Source organism: Budorcas taxicolor, chromosome 2 (assembly GCF_023091745.1).
Source record: "Budorcas taxicolor isolate Tak-1 chromosome 2, Takin1.1, whole genome shotgun sequence".
NCBI classification, from domain to species: domain Eukaryota; kingdom Metazoa; phylum Chordata; class Mammalia; order Artiodactyla; family Bovidae; genus Budorcas; species Budorcas taxicolor.
In genome coordinates this window covers 97,805,179-97,827,955 of record NC_068911.1, presented here as the reverse complement: position 1 = coordinate 97,827,955, position 22,777 = coordinate 97,805,179, and the positions used below count along the sequence as shown (strand labels likewise).

General features: G+C 37.7%; 1 protein-coding gene across 1 annotated transcript in view; it reads left to right on the top strand.

The window, feature by feature from the left end:
* ARHGAP15 (Rho GTPase activating protein 15) overlaps positions 1 to 22,777 on the top strand; it is a 678,200-nt gene that overhangs the window by 85,690 nt on the left and 569,733 nt on the right. Inside the window, exon 4 of the mRNA XM_052635885.1 lies at positions 15,442 to 15,529. Within this exon, the coding sequence (XP_052491845.1) occupies positions 15,442 to 15,529 (88 nt within the window). The remainder of the gene's footprint in view (positions 1 to 15,441; positions 15,530 to 22,777) is intronic.

Here is a 22,777-nt window from a genome sequence, read left to right as displayed (position 1 = left end):
CCTAGCTGGGTTTACTTTATTCTCAGTCTCCATTCCTCGCTTCAGTCCTCTGTAGAATGTGTGTTCCTCAAATCCAGTCTCCATATATTTATTTGGCTATATGTGTGGCATACTAGAAAACAGCATGTAAGTGAATATGCTCTAAATTGCAGAAGTCTTTTGGGTTATAGAGGCTTCCATGATGGCTCAGCAGTAAAGAATCTGCCTGCAATGCAGGAGATGCAGGAGACACGGGAGACATGAGTTCAATCCCTGGGTCAGGAAGATCCACTGGAGGAGGAAATGACAACCCACTTACTATATTCTCGCCTGAAAACACCCCATGGACAGAGGAGCCTCACATGCTACAGTCCATGAGGTCGCAAAGAATCAGACACGACTGAGAGAATGAGCGCTTTGGGCTATAAGCCTCATTCTGTTTTGTACTACTTTCATTCAACATTAGATAACATTAGGGTTATCTATCTACAGCTGTATACTCCAGTTCAGTTCAGTTCAGTCCAGTCCCTCAGTCGTGTCCGACTCTTTGCAACCCCGTGAATCGCAGCACACCAGGCCTCCTTGTCCATCACCAACTCCCGGAGTTCACTCAGACTCGCGTCCATCAAGTCAGTGATGCCATCCAGCCATCTCATCCTCTGTTGTCCCCTTCTTCTCCTGCCCCTAATCCCTCCCAGCATCAGAGTCTTTTCCAAGGAGTCAACTGTTCGCATGAGGTGGCCAAAGTACTGGAGTTTCAGCTTTAGCATCATTCCCTCCAAAGAAATCCCAGGGCTGATCTCTTCAGAATGGACTGGTTGGATCGCCTTACAGTCCAAGGGACTCTCAAGAGTCTTCTGCAACACCACAGTTCAAAAGCATCAATTCTTCGGCACTCAGCCTTCTTCACAGTCCAACTCTCACATCCATACATGACTACTGGGAAAACCATAGCCTTGACTAGATGGACTTTAGTCGGCAAAGTAATGTCTCTGCTTTTGAATATGCTATCTAGGTTGGTCATAACTTTTCTTCCAACGAGTAAGCGTCTTTTAATTTCATGGCTGCAGTCACCATCTGCAGTGATTTTGGAGCCCAAAATATAAAGTCTGACACTGTTTGCACTGTTTCCCCATCTATTTCCCATGAAGTGATGGGACCAGATGCCATGATCTTCATTTTCTGAATGTTGAGCTTTAAGCCAACTGTTTCACTCTCCTCTTTCACTTTCATCAAGAGGCTTTTTAGTTCCTCTTCACTTTCTGCCATAAGGGTGGTGTCATCTGCATATCTGAGGTTATTGATATTTCTCCTGGCAATCTTGATTCCAGCTTGTGTTTCTTCCAGTCCAGCGTTTCTCATGATGTACTCTGCATATAAGTTAAATAAGCAGGGTGACTATATACAGCCTTGACATACTCCTTTTCCTGTTTGGAACCAGTCTGTTGTTCCATGTCCAGTTCTAACTGTTGCTTCCTGACCTGCATACAGATTTCTCAAGAGGCAGGTTAGGTGGTCTGGTATTCCCATCTCTTTCAGAATTTTCCACAGTTTATTGTGATCCACACAGTCAAAGGCTTTGGTGTAGTCAAGAAAGCAGAAATAGATGTTTTTCTGGAACTCTCTTGCTTTTTCCATGATCCAGCGGATGTTGGCAATCTGATCTCTGGTTCCTCTGCCTTTTCTAAAACCAGCTTGAACATCAGGAAGTTCACAGTTCACGTATTGCTGAAGCCTGGCTTGGGGAATTTTGAGCATTACTTTACTAGCATGTGAGATGAGTGCAATTGTGTGGTAGTTTGAGCATTCTTTGGCATTGCCTTTCTTTGGCATTGGAATGAAAACTGACCTTTTCCAATCCTGTGGCCAATGCTGAGTTTTCCAAATTTGTTGGCATATTGTCACATTAATTTCTTCCAGCTTTCTACCCATTTTGCCATTGTGTGCACACATCAAATTTTACTTACACAGTCTTCCAGGAGTGGATACATAAATTGTCCCTACTCCTTCCATCCCAAACAACATTGCAATAAATGACACATGTATGTCTCCTTACAAATATAGTAGGAATTCTCTCTGGGGCATAAACCCAGGTGGCTCAGTGGTAAAGAATCTGCCTGCCAATGCAGCAGACATGGGATCAATCCCTGGGTTGGAAAGAACCCTTGGAGAAGGAAATGGTAACCTACTCCAGTATTATTGCCTCAAAAATCCCACAGACAGAGGAGCCTGATGGGCTACAGTCCATGGGGTCACAAAAGAGTTAGACATGACTTAGTGACTAAACAACACAAAAGGACTGCTTGATGGTAAAGGCACATACAGTTATAAATCCATTGAGTGCTGCTGCCAGACTTTCTCACAATGAATGCATCAGTTCATATTCTCTTCACAATGCAGAGATCACCCCTCACCACAATCTCATCCGTGTATAGCTTTACTAAATTTCAGTTTTGTAAGTTGATATCTATAGAGCACAGCATTGCTTTTATTAATAATTTTATTCCTCTGGTTGGTGTTTCTGTTAAGTATCTCACTTTTTTTTTCTTGTGACAATTTCTAATATGCACCAGGTAGTATATACCTTGGTCAACTTTTATATTAAAATTAAAAGACTTTATAGATTGAAAATTGTAGATATAGTCAGCATATTTAATAACATATGATATCCTAAAATGTTGATGGGACTATAAGGCACCAAGCCATTTTACATTCCTCTTTTATTACATTTTTAAGTTGATTCAAGTTTATACTAAAATAGTTATAATTGCAGTAAACCTACTATTGCTTGCTTTTATATTTTCTTAGCAGAAATTCTAAGCCTAGATGTCTTGAGTAAATCACAAGACCACATTTGTTTTAATGACTGTTACGTATAGCCCTACTGCTTGCCCAAGGAGTCTGTATGTTTTTGTAACTAACAACAGAATGATCAATTTAATCATAACTGAAAAGTTGTGTAATTTTTAACCCATTGATAATTTAGTAACTATTCAGTAGTATACCATAGTTGTTATAATTTGTGTTTCTTATGTAAAATTTCTTGCCATGGTCTTGTCCCTCTTTATCAAGGAACTTTATATCTTTTTATAAATTTGAATATGTTATAACAATAATAACAGATGCTTATTCTGTGGAGTACTTGGATAATTGCTTTACCAGTAACACTGAAATAATACTCTAAAACAGGCTGTTACTGCTATCAATTTTACAAATGGAGAAACTTGGTCCCTTCTACCAACCTCTCCTTCTCCCAATCTTACTCTATGTATAGTTGGTATCAGATTTTAGCTATGTCCTCTGTATGAAGTAGGTTAGATTTTTCCATCTTGGTAGAAGATATTTGAAGCCAGGAAGCAAAAACTGTTCTTTTATCTCATACCATCAGCCATACCAAGGGTTTCAACTGTCACTTAATAAATACTATTTTATTAATCTCTATAAATTTTCCAGGCTTCCCTGGTGGCTCAGTGGTAAAGAACCCACCTGTCAATGCAGGAGATGTAGGTTCCATCCCTGAGTCAGGAAGACCCCCTGGAGAAGGAAATGGCAACCCACTTCAGTATTCTTGGTCAGGAAATCCTATGGACAGAGGAGCCTGGTAGGCTACAGTCCAGGGGGTTGCAAAGGAGTCAGACACGACTCAGTGACTAAACAACAACAATAAATTTTCTACTCATAAATCCATGACATATCATCCACATCATGTTTTGTGTTTTTCTTTTCTTCCTTCCCCTCTTCCTGTTCCTTTTTCTTTAACTTCCTTCCCTTTTTCATGTATTTTTTTCTTTCTTTCTAAGAAGTTTGACCTGTCTTTGAATACAGCAAGAGTTGGTGGAAAGTAGAACACCTTGGCTATATCTTACATCTATAAAGGGCCATGAATTTAGTTTTATTTTGAAATGAAGTTCTAGAAGTTTCCCCAGATAGACAGGATTGAAAGCCAAAGACATTCAGCATTCAACTTTAGATTTTCTTTGTGAACATTGAAAGTGTGTTTTTCTGATTAAGTTTAGAAATTCCTGCATTTTGTTACATCTGTTCCCAAAAGAGAAGTAGCTCATGTCTCTCTGAAGTTCTCGGAGACCTTAGCGAAGAGTTGCTTTCAATTCTTTAATTTGTAAAAGGCCTCTGACAGTATGTACGCTTTCTATACCCTTATCTCTCCTACTACACCTTTCATTTTGAGCCTGCCCCTTCGTCATCTCATTTGTGGCTTGTACATCTTATCTCATGTGGCTTTTCACTCTACTCTGCTCTTCAGAGGGAGTGGAAAGAAGTACTTGAGGATGAAAGGATGCACAGAGATGTATTTGGAAAAAAATAAAAGTAGTATAGTGTTATGTCTACCAGTGTTCATTTTCATCCCAGAGCCCCAGAGCTATTAAACCTTTGTTTTTGTTTTTTTCTTCTTTTTAAACAATTGTTTCTAAGAATAGACTTTCTGTGGAACATGGTACTAAAGTACCCCCCCAATGTAAACATTATTATTATTTTAGCATTTTCTGCTCAAGATTCTAATGAATTCTTCCAGGTTGCATTTGCCTTTCTCTCTTTTTATGTTCAGTACTAAGGACTAGGGGGAACGTTTGAAAAGTATGGAATAGAGAAGTGATTTTGTAAAAGATTCCTTTAGTTTCATGATTTCCAACACGTGCTATTATAATTTCCAACTTCTAGTAACCCTGTGAAAATAGAAAGCTTTTACATTTCTTGCAGTAATGACAGCGATGTATATATTTATACACCAGTGTCTCTTTTATTTTTTTTTTAAGTAGAGGCAAATTACAAAAAGCTTAGGATATGAGACAAGAAATGTGTTCCTTGCATACCAGTTTGAGAACTAGTCAGAATATTTAGCAGGGTCTGAGTGATTGTTCAGTAAATCAGTCAAAGACACTGGAGTAAATCAGTTTCACCCGCCACCAGGGGTGCAGAATCAACTCAAATCCAGTGTAACCGAGTCAGATAACAGAGGCAAGCAATAGCAAAGAGAGTCTGAAATTTACAAAGTAGCCTCACATCTATTTTCCTTTGATTTTCTGGTTTGCCATCATGTCATTACCAAAGGAGGCACTGGAGAGGTAAGTGTAATATGTAAAACTTAAGTGTTAGAGTAGATGAATCCGTTCAACATGAGCCCAAGCTAACAGATCCTAACAATGATGACAAATATTTTAAGGGCCATTTTCCATCAAGTGTTCTTCAGATGAGCAGTTACAAAGTTGCTCTTATTATGTGCTGCCATCCGGTGTCCATTTCATAGAATGCAAAGAATTTTTGGTCAAGCTGTTTGTGTTTAGTTTCTTTGGTTTAGGGTTTTTTGTTTGTTTGGTTTTGGTTTTACTTTCTATGTTGACAAGTCAGGATTCATTTTAAGAAAGTTCTCTAAAGTGTCACTTGGAGAAGATGTCCCACTAACTGCATTAACTGCTTGTCCTTATTAGAAGTTAGTTCTTCCTCCTTCTTAATTACGTTAAGGATCCTCACCGCCACCCCCTCCCCCATCTTAAATATGATATCTTGTGACAAAAATTTAAAATAAATACTTGCACTTATTGTCCCAGGATATATTTCCTGTGCTGAATCACTAGCATTAATGACAATCCTTTACCTAATTGCTATGTGGAGACTCTCTCACTTATTCCTAGGACATCTGACTTACTGAAGTTGGACATTTCCTGACTTATGTGTCTTACTTAACACACGAGTCTATCCAACATCTACATTTTTATCTCTGTGTGGAAAAATTTTAAAAAAATGAATGCCCTCAAATTTAAGATGATGAAATGTTGATGCACTAATTGGCTCCCATCTTGGGAAAGTAGGGCTGAAAAGGCTCCCAATTCGGCATTGCAGAATAGCCCAGATCAGTCTAAGAAGTAGCCTTGCTCCAAGGAGAAAGATGTTCAAGGACCTCTTTGGCAATACTAAGGAGTCTTCCTCTCTCAGGGCTATCATGAGGCTCTCCATAGACGAGTGCAGTATGACTGAGGGAGAGTTATGTGCCAAATGAGTGTGGCCTTCAAGGTTCAGAGGACTTGGCCTGAACCCCATATTTATGACTGTGATGCCCTGGGATAGGATGTAACCTCACAACACCTCAGTTCCCTTATCTGTAGTGTGCGGATTACCACCTACCTCCCAATGCTATTTGGATAATTCATTTGTTCCCGTGTTTACTACCGGTCTCCAATGAGTTAGAGGTAAATGCCTTGCGGTCTCTGCTGTTTGCCTTTATATATGCAGGCTTTGGAATTGTATCTGTCTTGTGGTAGATGCTCAGTAGATACTTGTGACTGGCATGGGAATTAAATTTCTTGACTTATACAAAGTATCAGGTGCCATACCTAGCACAGGGTGAGAACTGATATATGCCTACCAGCTTATTTTATTGACACACATATGAGAAGTCAGGAAGCCCTCTGGAGAAAGCTCAGGTCATGCCACTAGAATTATAAATTAGAAAAGATGTATTAAACCAGGAACATTAGATAGTTTTAAAATGATTCTATGAAAGACTTGTCAGAACACTTGGCAAATAAGTAATATATAAGGGAAATGCAAGAAGTAGGTGCTTTGTAGCCCTTTTGTCACTGGGGTTGTTCAGTCATTAAGTTGTGTCTGACTCTAGATGTGATGCTCCTGAAATTTGAGATCCCATATATTCTTTTATTCAAAAACATTTGAAAATTTCCCTGGTGGTCCAGCATTTAAGACTCTGAGCTTCCCCAGTGGAGGGCATGGATTCAGTTCCTGGTCAGGGAAGTTCCACATACCTTATGGTAAGGACCCCCCAAACCACCAAATTTCAAAACATGATAACAACAAGAAATAGAAAAACTTTGATAACCACTCATAAGCACTCACTATATGTCAGATATGGGTTTCTCTGGTGACTGAGAGGTAAAGAATCTGCCTGCAATGCAGGAGATCCCTGGGCCAGGAAGATCCCCTGGAGAAGAATATGGAAATCCACTTGAGTATCCTTTCAAGGAAATCCCATGGACAGAGGAGCCTGGCAGGCTACAGTCCACGGAGTCACAAAAAAAGAGTTACCAAGTGACAGCATAACAACAACAAACACCACCCACAGATACTGTGCCCAGGCGTGGAAAAGCTCTAGGCATGGTGGTCCCTTCTCTGAAGGTGCTAGGCAAGTAGAGAGACTTTTCTTTCCATTCTGAAAATCACTTCTTCCTCAAAAGGTCTATTTAAAAGTCCTGTGTAAGTAAGCCCTCTAAACTTGAAGGAGCTACTCACCTCCTGAGTTGAATCTCAATATACTGAAAAACTGTCACCTATAAGGATTTGATGGTATGTAGAAAGCGTTAGAATTTCAAGTCAAGGCAAACCCTTGCCAGCTGATCCAATTCACACCCCTTCCAGAGCTGACAGTGCCATCGAAATGCTCATTGTGTTAGAGTAACTGGTGAGAAGCTTTTCTGCTGATATCCTGAGAATTACAGGTGACACAGAGGACCAAACACATCAAATGGGGAATAGACTTGAAAGATATTGTAAAGAAAATAGCTAAGTCTTTATTCAGAACATAAAGTTCCTGACCTATGTCATAAGGTAAAAGATATTCCCAGTAGGTGAAATCTCAGTCACTCCCACATGAGAGGCTTTTGAAACACTTTCTGGTTTTAGACTCCCTACTGAGTACATGTGAGTCTGCTCATCACAAACCAGAATAACCCCCTAGCAGGAAAGAGACAGAGGTGGTGTCATAGTCAGAAGCACACCCCTGCTTCTGGCTTCTTCCGAGAAGTTGAAAGGTTTATCATTAACTCCTCTTGGTATATGCTAAGTTGCTTCCGTGTGTCAGACTCTTTGCGACCCTATGGACTGCATCCTGGGTTCCTCTGTCCATGGGATTCTCCAGGCAAGAATACTAGAGTGGGTTGCTGTGCCCTCCTCCAGGGGATCTTTGAGACCCCAGGATCAAACACATGTCTCCTGCGTCTTCGGCATTGCAGGTGGATTCTTTAAAGCTGAGCTACAAGGGGCGGGATGGGGGTGGCAGTCCATGACTCCTTTAAATCAGTTCAATTCCCAAGAGAAAAAAAGTGCTTGAGAGTAGTGGGCCTTTGACCAACCCTTCTGATTTTCATTAGGTAAAATAGTAAATAAGGCAGTCCAGATGACTTGTACCTTACCATAGGCTCTGCACTCTAGCTTCTATAACTTGAGATTTAGGACCAAAACTATGGTGAAAGCTGACATGGGCAATCTCCTTAACCAAGAACGTGGCACAGTCATACACTGGAGATATGGCTGGTTTGGATTCAGGACACCTCCATAAAGAGAATAAGGCACCAAAAAGAGTCATATAATATTTTTGGTGTCCCAGAACATATAAATTTATGTTTATATTCCACTGTAGTCTATTAATAATGTAATAGCATTATGTCTAAAAAAACAATGCATATACCTTAATTCAAAAATACTGTATTGCTAAAACATGATGATCATCATCTGAGCCTCAATATGACTCACAAAAAAGTGAGTCATAATATTTTTTGCTGGTGGAGGGTTTTTCCTCAGTGTCGATAGCTGCTGACTGATGAGGGTGGTGGTTACTAAAGGTTGGGGTTGCTGCAGCAATTTATTAAAATAATATAATGGAGTTTACCATATCAATTGACTTTTCCTTTCATAAGCAACTTCTCTGTAGCATGCAGTGCTGTGTAAAAGCATTTTACTCACAGTAGAACTTCTTTCAAATTGGATTCAGTCCTTTCAAACTCTGCTACTGGTTTATCAACTACACTTATGTAATATCCTGAATCCTTCTTTGTCGTTTAAACAATCTTCACAGAAACTTACCAGAAATAGATGCCATCTCATGAAATCACTTTCTTTCCTCATCCATAAGAAGCAATTTTTCATTCCTTAAAGTTTTTCATGAAATTGTAACAGTTCAGCCACATCTTCAGGCTCCACCTCTAATTCTAGTTCTCTGGCTAATTCCACCATATCTGCACTCACTCCTCTGCTGGAGTGAACCCTTCAAAGTCATTCATGAGGGTTGAAATCAACTTCTTCAAAGTCCTGTTAATGTTAATGTTCTGACCTCTTCCCCTGAATCAAGAATGTTCTTCATGGTATAAAGAATATTGAATACTTTCCAGAAGGTCTTCAGTTTACTTTCCCCAGATCCATCAGAGGAATCATGACTTATGGCAGCTATAGCATTATAAAAAGTATATCTTAATATAATAAGACTGCCTGGTTCATGGGCTGCAGAATGGATGTTGTGTTAGCAGGCATAAAAACATTAATTTCATAGTGTATCTTCATCAGCGCTCTGGAGTAACCAAGTACATTGTCAATGAACAATAATATTTTGAAAGGTATCTTTTTTTCTGAGCAGCAGGTCTTAACACTAGACTTAAAATATTCAATAAACCGTATTGTCAAGAGATGTGCTATCACCCATGCTTTTTCATCCTATCTGTAACATAATTCTTAAGGATCCTAAGATTTTCAGAATGGTAAATGAACAACGGCTTCAACTTAAAACTACCAGCTGCATTATCCCCTAACAAGAGAGTCAGTCTGTGCTTTAAGGTTTTTGAAGTCAGTTATCAACTTCTCTTCTCTAGCTATGGATGTCTTGGATGGCATCTTCTTCCAACAGAAGACTGTTTTGCCTACGTGGAAAATTTGTTGTTTAATGTAGCCACCCTCATTGATGTTCTTAGCTAGGTCATCTGGACCACTTACTGCAGCTTCTACATCAGCACTTGCTTCTTCACCTCGTGTGTTTATGTTTTAGAGAACGCTTCTTCCCTTAAACCCCATGAATCAACCTCTTCTGGCTTCATGATTTTCTTCTGCCGCTTCCTCATCTCTCACAGTTTTCACTGAATTGAAGAGAGTTAGGGCTTTGCTCTGGGTTAGGCGTTGGCTTAAGGGAGTGTTGTGTCTGAATTGATTTCTATCCAGGCCACTAAAACTTTCCCTGTTATCAGCAATAAGACTGTTTTGCCTGTCTATCATTCATGTGTTCACTGGATTAGCACTTTTGATTCCCTTTAAAACTTTGACTTCACTTGGCTAACTTTGGCACAAGAGGCGTAGTACTCAGCCTGTCTCAGTTTTTGACTTGCCTGCCTCAGTAAACTTAATCACGACTCAGTTCAGTTCAGTTCAGTTCAGTCGCTCAGTTGTGTCCGACTCTGTGACCCCATGAATCACAGCACACCAGGCCTCCCTGTCCATCACCAACTCCTGGAGTTCACTCAGACTCACGTCCATCGAGTTGGTTATGCCATCCAGCCATCTCATCCTCAGTCGTCCCCTTCTCCTCCTGCCCCCAATCCCTCCCAGCATCAGAGTCTTCCAATGAGTCAACTCTTCACATGAGGTGGTCAAAGTACTGGAGTTTCAGCTTTAGCATCATTCCTTCCAAAGAAATCCCAGGGCTGATCTCCTTCAGAATGGACTGGTTGGATCTCCTTGCAGTCCAAGGGACTCTCAAGAGTCTTCTCCAACACCACAGTTCAAAAGCATCAATTCTTCAGCACTCACGACTAGCTTCTGATTTAAAGTGAGAGAGATGTGACTCTTCCTTTCACTTGAACACTTTAAGGCCATTATAGAATTACTCATTGGCTTAATTTCAATATTGACATGTCTCAGGCCCTAGGGATGATGCCTGAGGAGAGGAAGAAAGTTGGGGAAAGACCAGTTAGTAGAGCATTCAGGACACACACAACCAATGGATTAAGTTAGCTGTCTTATATGGGCATAGTTCATGGCGCCCAAAAACAGTTACAATAATGACATCAAGCTCACTGATTACAGATCATCATAACAAACACAATAATGTAAAAATTTGAAATATTGTGAGAATTTCCAATATGTGACTGAGCCATGAAGTGAACAAATGCTATCGGACTTTTGTCTTGCTTGAAGCAAGGCTGCCATGAAACTTCAGTTTGTAAAAAATGCGGTATCTGCTAAGCACAATAAAATGAAGCACGCCTATACTCCTTAATCTAAAAAGCACAATATAAATTAGTAAAGAGATTATAGGCTTCAGAATCAGAGAAACTGGGTTTGTCTCTAAATGTATGGTCTTAAGTAAGTTACCTAAACACTCTGAATCTTATTTTCTATACTAGTAAGTGGATATAATATCTTCATCATCTTTTTGAGAAGCTAAATCTCCACTAGATGATCAAACTTACACTAAAAATAATTTATGCTAATTCTTATTTTAAAAGAGATCATGAAAAACTGAATTAAAATTGGGGCATCTGAAATGTTGAAAACCAGCATTCTGTTCTTCCTTTTGAAATGATACTGTCTTAAACAAATTGGAAAAATCCCTTGTATTCATAGATATTATTTATAGTTTATAAGTTCAAAAAGAAATTGCAGTGTATGTAAAGTGCCAGAGCAATTTATATTACCAAAGTTACAACACGTACAATTCCTACCCTCTTCAGCCTGTTCATCAGATTCACCTAAGAGGGGAACTCTTTACAGCAGCTCAAAGTTCTGAGAACCATGAGATAATCGAATTTCATGCAATTTCATTTCTAACCAATTCCAGTTCCAAGTTTAAAGAAGGGAAAAATGCCAACACATTCTATAAACGATCAACATCTGAAACAGATCAAATCAGAACCGTTTATCCAGGGCTTGCTATAGATAGGAAGCAAATAAGGTATAGAATATCTTCTGCCAGGAGATTAAAAATATAGTAGGAAATATAACAGGCAGGTTAAATAAAGATTCTGTTATGTCTGAGGATATTCCATTCTTGCTGGTTACATATGGTCAAAGTAAGGGGCGGAGATAACAAGGATGCCCAGTCTAGCTCACCAGTCCTGCCAATGCTTATTCTATCTTGGGTCATCTAATATTATGACCTCTGTCAGAAGAAGGCTACAGGTGCTTCAGTCATCTTGCTGCTGGTGGTAAATAAAAGGAGAAATAGGAACTAAAGCGAAAGAAGAAAAAGGTCTATGTGTTTTTATTCCTACCTCCATCTTTATTGCCATTTGATTGAAAAGTGACTATTTGAAGACAAGTGGGTCCAACAACATACAGTTCATATTTGCATGTTGAAAAATACACATTATGTATGTTTTGTTTCTGTTTTTCCTTTTTAATACAATGGTATATAAGTAGGAAAGCTTCAGGCATATAAGAGCCACCTAGTCTTGTAAATGTTAACTTGACTGAATCAAAACTGTTATTTCAATCAAACCCCTAGAGTCTATGAGGAAAGTGGAACTAAATTATACAAAGATCTTAAATGGTCATTTAAAACATATTTTTGTGTAGTTTTATATTGCCCAGAATAGTCTTTGAGTAACCTTTAAAAAAATAGCTTTTTAAAATGAATTCAGCTATTCAAAAATGAGTGTTAAACCAAAGCAAACATCAGCAAACATCAGCAACATGATGTAATAGATAGAAACTTAATGTATATTAATCTCCTTAATGTTTTGCCATCTAAACTAAGGGTATTCTTCATGACACAAACTTATACAGATCTAGTCACTTAAGTAACAATGCAATGCAAAGGGCAATCAAAGTTGGGGTTTCACTTTCTGATTTAACTATTGTTATATCCAATGTTTTTTTATACCCCCATGCCTAAGTTTAATCATTAACTCAACAAATATATAACTATTGCCTACTCTGTCCAATTCACTATTACTTGTCACTGGAGGTATCTTTGTAAATATAAAGTATTTTCTGTTGGTTTGGGATTTTTATTTAATGGGGGAAAGAGAGAAGTGAAATTTACAAAATATTATTTTTCAATATATCTTAAGTGCTATGTGAGGAAGTCACGGAAGATATATTTAAAAATATAATGTTTGAACTTCTGATGAACGGGAATTAATAATCAGAAGGGGCTGGGATGGATGAGGACAGTCATAGATAAATAGCACAGTATGGTATTTTGAACTATATCTTATATTATGATTGACATTGAAAACTTCCCTTATCAGGATTCTTCTACAGGACAGGGTTAATTAGCTCCTTATATGAATCCATAGTATACAATTTTCATAACCTGCCTCTCATTTTTTGATATTTTACATGCAGACTTAAGAAATGATGCACTTCATTCTTGTGCAGAGAGCCTTAACTTATAAGATGATTTGTAGGATCAGTTTAAATTCATAGTAATAAGCTTGTTCAATTGAAAGATATGCACATTTTAAAATATTTTTTAAAAACATATTGCCAGATTCACTCCTGAAAAAATATTTGCACTCCCACCAAAATTGTATGGGAGAATCCATTTCTCCACACTTTCAGTAAGTAGCCCTTGGTATCATTTCTTATAATTCTAGCTAGTTTGACTGGTAAAAAAGAAAAAAAAACACATTTGACTCCTTTTATTTTCATATTTGCTTTCCGTTGAGTTTCAACATTGAAAAATACTGTGAACTAGACAGTGAGATTAGCTGGTTAGTTTTCAAGACTCTGATGTGTACTAAACCAATGAAGAGATGTAACAAAGAAGGAGTATATCCTGGACATCATAGAGTGCAAAGTCAAGTGGGCCTTAGGAAGCATCTCCATGAACAAAGCTAGTGAAAGTAATGAAATTCCAGATGAGCCATTTCAAATCCTAAAAGATGATGCTGTTAAAGTGCTGCACTCAATATGCCAGCAAATTTGGAAAACTCAGCAGTGGCCATAGGACTGAAAAAGGTCAGTTTTCATTCCAATGACAAAGAATGTTCAAACTACCACACAGTTGCACTCATCTCACACACTATCAAAGTAATGGCTAATGTGTGAGTCTCACACACTAGCAAAGGCTTCAATAGTATGTGAACTGAGAACTTCCAGATGGTCAAGCTGGATTTAGAAAAGGTAGAAGAAGCAGAGAACAAATTGCCAGCATCCATTGTATCATAGAAAAAACAAGAGAATTCCAGAAAAACTTCTAGTTATGATTCATTGAGTACTCTAAAGCCTTTGACTGTGTGGATCAAAACAAACTGGAAAATATTTCAAGAGATGGGACTAGCAGACCACCTTACCTGCCTCCTGAGAAATCTGTATGCAGGTCAAGAAGCAATAGCTAGAAGCGGACATGGAACAATGGACTGTTTCCAAATTGGGAAAGGAGTATGTCAAGATATGTGTCACCCTGCTTATTTAACTTATATGCAGATTACATCATGCGAAATGTCAGACTAGATGAAGCACAAGCTGGAATCAAGATTGCTGGGAGAAATATCAATAACCTCACATATGCAGATGACACCACCTTTATGGCCAAAAGCAAAGAGGAACTAAAGAGCTTCTTGATGAAAGTGAAAGAGGAGAGTGAAAAAGCTGGTTTAAAACAACATTCAGCAAAAACCACCACAATATTATAAAGTAATTAGCCTCCGATAAAAAATTTTTTAAAAGACACGCACAAAAAAACCCCTCAACATTCAAAAAATGAAGATCATGGCATCCAGTCCCATCTCTTCATGGCAAGTAGATGGGGAAACAATGGAAGCAGTGACAGACGTTATTTTCTTTGGCTCCAAAATCACTGCAGATGGTGACTGCAGCCATGAAATTAAAACATGTTTGCTCCTTGGAAGAAAAGCTATGACAAACTAGACAGCATATTAAAAAGAAGAGATATTACTTTAGTGACAAAAGTCCATATAGTCAAAGCTATGGTTTTTCCAGCAGTCATGTGTGGATGTGAGAGTTGGACCATAAAGAAATCTGAGCACCAAAGAATTGATGCTATTGAACTGTGGTATTGGAGAAGAATCTTGAGAGTCCCTTGGACTACAAGGAGATCAAACCAGTCAATCCTAAAGGACATCAGTCCTGACTGGAAGAACTAATGCTGAAGCTGAAGGTCCAATACTTTGGCCACCAATGACAATTGACTCATTGGAAAAGACCTTGATGCTGGGAAAGATTGAAGGCAGTAGGAGAAGGGGATGACAGAGGATGAGATGTTTGAATGCCATCAGTGACTCAATGGACATGAGTTTGAGCAATCTCTGGGAGTTGGTGCTGGACAGGGAAACCTGGCGTGCTGAAGTCCATGGGGCTTCAAAGAGTCAGACATTACTGAGCGACTGAACTATACTGAACGACTGAACTGTACTGAACTGAACAATGAAGGACGATGTTCTGATTTCTATTTTTAGTTTGCTGCAGAAACAGCTTTTTATGGAGTGGGGGACATGGATACATGAAGTTGGATTTTTAATAGCTGAAATATTTGAGGAAGATCTACAAATGAAACTTTGACTGCAAATCCCATGATCTAAAAACTATAGAATCTTTTATTATTATACATTTTCCATACCACCTATAGATGTTAATAAAGAAAAAGACTTTTAGGAATTCTAGTTAAAAAAGATAGTTTCTACTTATTCTACGTGTTGCTTATGCAATACTTGTGTTAATTTCTTCAAGTATTAATGCTTTTTATTTGCTTTTTTCTCTCCTAAGGAAAAACTGGTCTACTTCCTGGATTGTTCTTTCTAGTCGGAAAATCGAATTTTACAAGGAGTCCAAGCAGCAGGCGCTGTCTAACATGGTGAGTAGTTCTCCTTGTTTACTATTATCATCTTCATAGAAATATTGTTGAATTGAAAGTTCAGTTTCAACAGAAATCGCACTAAAGCCTTCAAGCTAGCAACATCTGAAAGCAGATGGAAGAAATGACTCAATAAACTTTTAATCAGATGAAGGAAAAATAGAACTTAGTGTCTGTTTTATTAAGTGGTGCATTTGGAGAATAATCACAAAATGAGATGAATAGTGAGCAGCTATCTAGTAATGGGAAGGTAACACTTTAAATTAAGGTGCCATTTATAAATGCTTTATTCTTATTTATGAAATGATCACTAAATGCAGCTACTTGCTCAAATAATGTATTATAAAGCATGTTATAAAATGCATTAGTAATAAATGCTTAACGGATGAGACTATGGGAAGCTGTTTTAAAGAATATTATAGGACGTAAATCGTATTAAACCATATATGTGCATCTTTAATACATGAATTTAAGTTGTTATCTAGCATGCTATAAAGTGCTTCACACATTAATAAATAATAATAAGCTGTTTATAAATGGCACCTTAATATAGAGTGATACCAATGAGGAAACACTCTATGTTAACAAAGTGATTTTTTATCTTAGTCTAACTATGACTTCACTACATCCAGCTAACCTTTCTGAATAGTTCTATGACTCAATCTAATGGCACTAATACAATTTCTGTATCCTGTAGTTATTACAAAGTGAAATTTGTAGGGCTTCTTGATTTGTACCTGGAGGAAGGCCTTACAAATGCCCACTGAGATTTGACAGTGATCATAAGTAGGAGCAATTCTGAGCTAGTTACTGGGGCAATTCAAGCTCAAAACCTCACTGCCCGAACACCAGAGCTGCCACACGATGTCGGAGACAGTGGGCAAGCAGCATATCTGACAGCCTCCTGATTAAGAAGGACTCTGGGCAGGAACCAACCTGCCATACCCCATTGGCCTGATGGGCAACCGGGAAAGGGGTCTCCTGGCAGGAATTAACCACAACGAGCTAATTTGTATTTGGCAGGTAATAAAACGATGGAAAGTTCTTTGCTTTCCAGCCACTAGTGGTGTTTGCTATGTAATCCTCTTTAAATAGGAAATAGAAAATCATTTGCTAGGAGATTTTTTTTTTTTTTAAAGGAGAAGATTTTAGTAAGAACAAAAGGTAGCATTTGGCTTGCTCCTGATAATTGCAATAGCCTTTATCCCCAAGTAGCTTGCTGATTTTTGGAGTCTCAGTGCAGTCCAATCTGTAAACTAATTATGAAGAAATTAAAAATATATCTCAGTCCTTTGTATTTTTAATTTAAACTGCCTCGGATATTTGTTTTAGGGTTTTGTTTTTATTTTTTATTTATTTTTTGGCTACAGTAATGTTGAGATAATCTTTTTTGAGAAAAATAAAGTACCCCTAAGGCCCAGGCACAAAACAACTCCCATCCACCCATGGGTCCTTCCCTTTGAATGAGTTCTGAGGGGAAAGTCAGGAAGGAAGGAAAGTAGCTTGCCTTTCTGAGTTTGGCTGCTGAGAAGATGATCTTTGTCTTGCTGGGTGAGAAGAATTCCATTGGAGCAGAGTTGATGTGAATATGCTGGGGTAATGGGAGAGATTAGATTTCAAATTAAAGCTTTTGGTTTGCGTTTACTTTATTATTTTAATCTCATACCAGGAGATATAATTATCAGCTGCTTAATTTTGTACAGGTGGAAGAGAACTCCCCCTTCCATAATAGGCAAACTTTGTAAGTCACCTCATTCATTGCATGCCTCCAGATCAAGCTTCAGAATTGTTGTAAATTGAAAATAGATTTTACCTTCAGAGAAAATTTGTTAACCTTTGTTTTGTTTTTTTGTTTTTGGAGGGGTAGTCCCTATTTATTACTTACTGTCCCATTTTCAGTGCTCTTACAATTTCTCTCACTGCCTTCAAAGCAAATTCAGGGCAGTAACTATGTTTTGTGGTAATGGGGGAAAGAATCACAGATTCCTGTTTGTACTGCATGAATTGCCTTGTTAGTCAACTTCTTGGATACATTTCTAACCAAGGCTTGGTGGGATAGCCCACATTTACCAATACCAGTCTCAGAGAAATGATATGATGATTGCCAGACCTTGATTAAAGATACTGTGGTTTTATTTTGAAAGAGATTTATTCTCAAGTTTCTGAATTTCTCTTGTGCCCCCTTACACGTGTTCTAGTATTATTGTTCAGTGTACTTTTGGGGAAAAGTCTGCCCTTTTCTGCAAGGGGTGCATAGAAACTGCTTAACTGAGTGCAGAATGTGTTTAGAAGAGTAAATGGTATTTTAATCTGTATAGGAATGATCTTCAAATGCTAATGCACTGGTGAGACAAACCAACAAAATGGCTAGGAGAAGGGTTTTGTAGTTCAACCACAGAGGAATCTATTCTAGTTTTGCCACTTAGAAACTGAAAAGAGTTATTCAACTGCTTTGAGTTTCAAAATCCTCATCTGTAAAGTGGGGACAGTGATCTTTGCCAAGATAATTAGTACAGAGTCACTTCATGGGAAATAGATGGGGAAACAGTGGAAACAGTGTCAGACTTTATATTTTGGGCTCCAGAATCACTGCAGATGGTGACTGCAGCCATGAAATTAAAAGACGCTTACTCCTTGGAAGAAAAGTTATGACCAACCTAGATAGCATATTCAAAAGCAGAGATATTACTTTGCCAACTAAGGTCCGTCTAGTCAAGGCTATGGTTTTTCCTGTGGTCATGTATGGATGTGAGAGTTGAACTGTGAAGAAGGCTGAGTGCCGAAGAATTGATGTGTTTGAACTGTGGTGTTGGAGAAGACTCTTGAGAGTCCCTTGGATTACAAGGAGATTCAACCAGTCCATTCTGAAGGAGATCAGCCCTGGGATTTCTTTGGAAGGAATGATGCTAAAGCTGAAACTCCAGTACTTTGGCCACCTCATGAGAAGAGCTGACTCATTGGAAAAGACTCTGATGCTGGGAGGGACTGGGGGCAGCAGGAGAAGGGGACGACAGAGGATGAGATGGCTGGATGGCATCACAGACTCGATGGACGTAAGTGTGAGTGAACTCCAGGAGTTGGTGATGGACAGGGAGGCCTGGCGTGCTGCGATTCATGGGGTCGCAGAGTCGGACACGACTGAGCGACTGAACTGAACTGAAAATTAGTTTATAAAAATATACACAATAATCTTAATTATTATATTCCAATATACTCTATTAAAAATAAATATACTATATTCTGTAGTACATAATATGAAGTATAATGTATTAAGTTGATGCAAAAGTAATTGCAGTTTTGGATCTTGAATTTTAAATCAGTATAGCTAGGCTCAGACACATCTTTATTAATCAAAATAGGAACCATTACAATCAACACACTTTTTGCCGATGAGAAATAAGTCTGTGTATTCCTGCAGTGTAAAAATCTGTGCTTCAGGCTTCAATAAACTCTTGGAAAGCATATTCTACATCCTGCTGGTTGTGGAAGCATTTTCCCTGCAAAAAGTCGTCAAGACGTTTGAAGAAGTGGTAGTTGGTTGGTGAGAGGTCAGGTAAATATGGTGGATGAAGCAAAACTTCTTGTCCCAATTCTTTCAACTTTTGAAGCATTCATTGTGCAATGTGTGGTCATGGAAAAGAATTGGGCCGTTTCTGTTGACCAATGCTGGCTGCAGGCATGGCAGTTTTCGATGCATCTCATCAATTTGCTGAGCACATTTCTCAGATGTAATGGTTTCCCCCAGATTCAGAAAGCTGTAATGGATCAGACCAGCAGAAGACCACCAAACAGTAACCATGACATTTTTTTAGTATAAGTTTGGCTTTGGGAAGCACTTTGGAGCTTCTTCTCAGTCCAGCCACTGACTTGGTCATTGCCGGTTGTCATATACAATCCACTTTTCACCACATGTCATAATCCAATCGAGAAATGATCCACTGTTGTTGCACAGAATAAGAGAAGACAACATGTCAAAATGACAATTTTCTTGATTTTCAGTCACCTTATGAGGCACCCACTTATTAAGCTTTTTCACTTTTTCAATTTGCTTCAAATGCTGAATGACCATAGAATGGTTGATGAGTCCTTCAGCAACTTCTTTGTAGCTTTAAGAAGATCAGCTTGATGCTGCTCTCAACTGGTCATTGTCAGCTTCCAATGGCTGGCCACTTCATTCATCTTCAAGGCTTTCATATCCTTTGCAGAACTTCTCGAACCACCGCTGCATCGCACATTTATTAGCAGTTTCTGGGCCAAGTGCATTGATGTTACAAGTTTTCTCTGCTGCTTTATAGTCCATTTTGAACTCTAATAAGAAAATCACTCAAATTTGCTTTTTGTCCATCCTTTCCATAGTTTAAAATAAATATAAACAGCAGGTACTAAGTCATTAGCAAAAAGAACATCAAGTGAGAAATGTGCATTCAGATGATGTATAACATAACCACACTTATTTAAGTATGTATTCCAATATCAAATGGCAAATTTCAACAATGCAAAAACTGAAATTATGTTTACACTAACCTAATAATTATAATTTATCATCAAATTGATTCACTTGAATTGGTTCACACATGCAGAGAAGAAAAAGTACATTAATTCAAGAAATGCCAACATGTATAGTCTTCCAAAAAAAGAAATATGTATCCATAGGCAGCATAAAATATTGTTTATGAAGCCATTTCTCTATCTGGGGTTATAGATGTAACATCCTGGTGTCCATATATATGTTCCATATATATCTTCCTCCATTGCCTCTTACACTTACTGCTTTCACATTTAATACAGCATGTCACAGACTGTGGTGCCTGATCCCACATTCCATGTGTGACTATATTTTTTTCTCACTGAAATTCTTTCAGTTTATAACCATGTCCCATTTTTATCAAAAGCAGTCTCTCCCCTGAAGAGAGATACAGAATCACTTTGCTGGTGTGTGTAAATCTGAGTTTCATAGGCTCTGGGTCCTCAGTGACTTATTCAGGGAGGACTGACCTATTCTCTTTTTCTTTTTCAATAAGGTCATTAAAGAGTAGGATGGCTTTTGAATCAATAATGGATGAGTGGACTGAAGTTCATGTCTATATAAGTTTTCTTCTCAAACTGATGAACCTTTAATAAAGCTGCAATTTCATTGAAAAAAAAAGAAAAAGAAATGGGTACATTATCACCTACTACTGTGCTCACTTTCTAACATGAAGGATATCATATTACCCTAATCCCAAATCTAGGTCAGATGAAACCTCAGAAAGAAAGATAGTCTTCCCCAAGAGAGGAGACTGTCTCCTTTTTAATGTCTATACACACTGTCTTTGTTTTGTTCACTTGTTTGGTCCAGACTGGTTGACCCTCTTGTAAAAAGAAGCATTGGAAAACCAGTGGTGTCCTTAGATCTGGGTTTTCTGGATTTGTAAAGGAAAGGACAGTGGTTATATTCTATATTCTGATTTGTAACTTACTTTAAAATTTTAAAATATTGTCATTGGAAAATAATGCAGAATCAAAATATATTAAACAAATTTGTATACTTTAACAGTTATTAATCAAACTTATGCATAATCACCACCCAGGTCAAGATATAGACCCTATAAGCCCTGCCAATTGTCTGTATGTCATCATAGCTTATTCTCTTGTCACAGACTTAAATGGCATCTTAGTCATTATTTTTTCACCCTTTATTATTTTCCCACCTATACCTATAGCTCTTAAAAATATATTTTAGTTCATGTTTTTGAATTTGTAAAATGGAATCACTGCATGCATTTATTTTGTTTCTTGCTTCTTTCTCTAAATATGTCTTGCTTTATTTTTTCTTTCTTTTTGTTTTAATCACTTCATATTTTTCTCTCTTGATTTGGGAGTGATACATTTTGTGTTCTATTAATGACTTGCCTGTAATTATAACTTATTAAAGACTAAAGCTATTCAAATATTATTTTAGGATATTTTTAAAATTCACTAATCTCCTTCCCAATGTCTAACACCACTAGACATTATTTATTCTGTTTTATAGATTCAATACTGATTTATATTTGCCTAATATTTGCCACATCCCATGTTATTTATTTCTCCCTGTATCTTAGATCTTCCTTCTAGGATTACTTTTCCTTCTGGTTGAAGTATATTCTGAGAAATTCCTGTAGTAAGGGTCTTGTGGTAACAATCTGTCTGAGCGTCTGCTTGTTTCAAATCTATTTCTCCCTCATTTTGGAAATATATATTCTCTCTGGATATAGAATTTTGAGTTGGCAGTAATTTCCTTTCAATACATCTAAAATAGCTTTCCACTGTCTTCTGTCATCCATTATTGTGATCAAGAAGTTACCTGTTAATCTAACTACCATCCTTTGGTTGCTCATAATATTTCCACAGTTTCACAATGATACATTCAAATGTCAATTTCTTTTTATTTCCCTGACTGGATTGTTAGGTCCCCTGAAATTGATTATAGCTCTCATTAAGGTAGTTTATTAATAGAAAATCCCAAGCTATTATCTTTTCAAATGAAGCTTCTTTTACATTTTCTCTTGTTTTCTTCTAAGCCCCTAGTTAAACGTGTTTTTTCTCACTCTAGCCTCCACATGCTTTATATTCTTCTTTCTGTCTCTCTGAACTGCATTCCAAATAACTTCTCGATTTATTTTCTCATTCTTTAATTCAGTCTCCCTTTGTGATAATCATTGTTTTTTAAGTTACTAAAATTTTAATTTCTAGAAGTTTATGTTTTTAATTTACTATGTCATTTGTTACAGTTATTCACCCACACACATTTTAAAAACTCGCTTTTATTTTGTGAAAATTAGAAGGCATTTTTTTTTTTCAATATTCTGTGTCTTGTGATTCTAACATCTGAAGTCTGTGTCAATTTCTGCTGGTTCTCACTCATGTTGCATTGTTTCCCTGTGTGTCTGCTTACCTTTGACTTTGTGCTAATCATTGTTATTAAAATAGCATGAGAAGTTCTCCGAGGTCTGGAATAAATGTGTCCTACTCCAGAGTGTTTTGCATTTTCCTCAGATTATCTGTGGGCATGTCCAGTGATTGATTAGATCAATCTAACACTTAAAAATTTTCAAGTTATGTGTACATAAAAGGAGGGCTACAGTTGTGCTATATCTTATCAGGGACAGAAGTATTCACTCCTTCTTCTCTTATATTGCTCTTCTACAAAGGCAGTCTTCTTTATAATCCCTTGGGATTGGAGAAAAGCTACAAGTTTAATATTAGTTTGCCTTTATCTTTTTATAA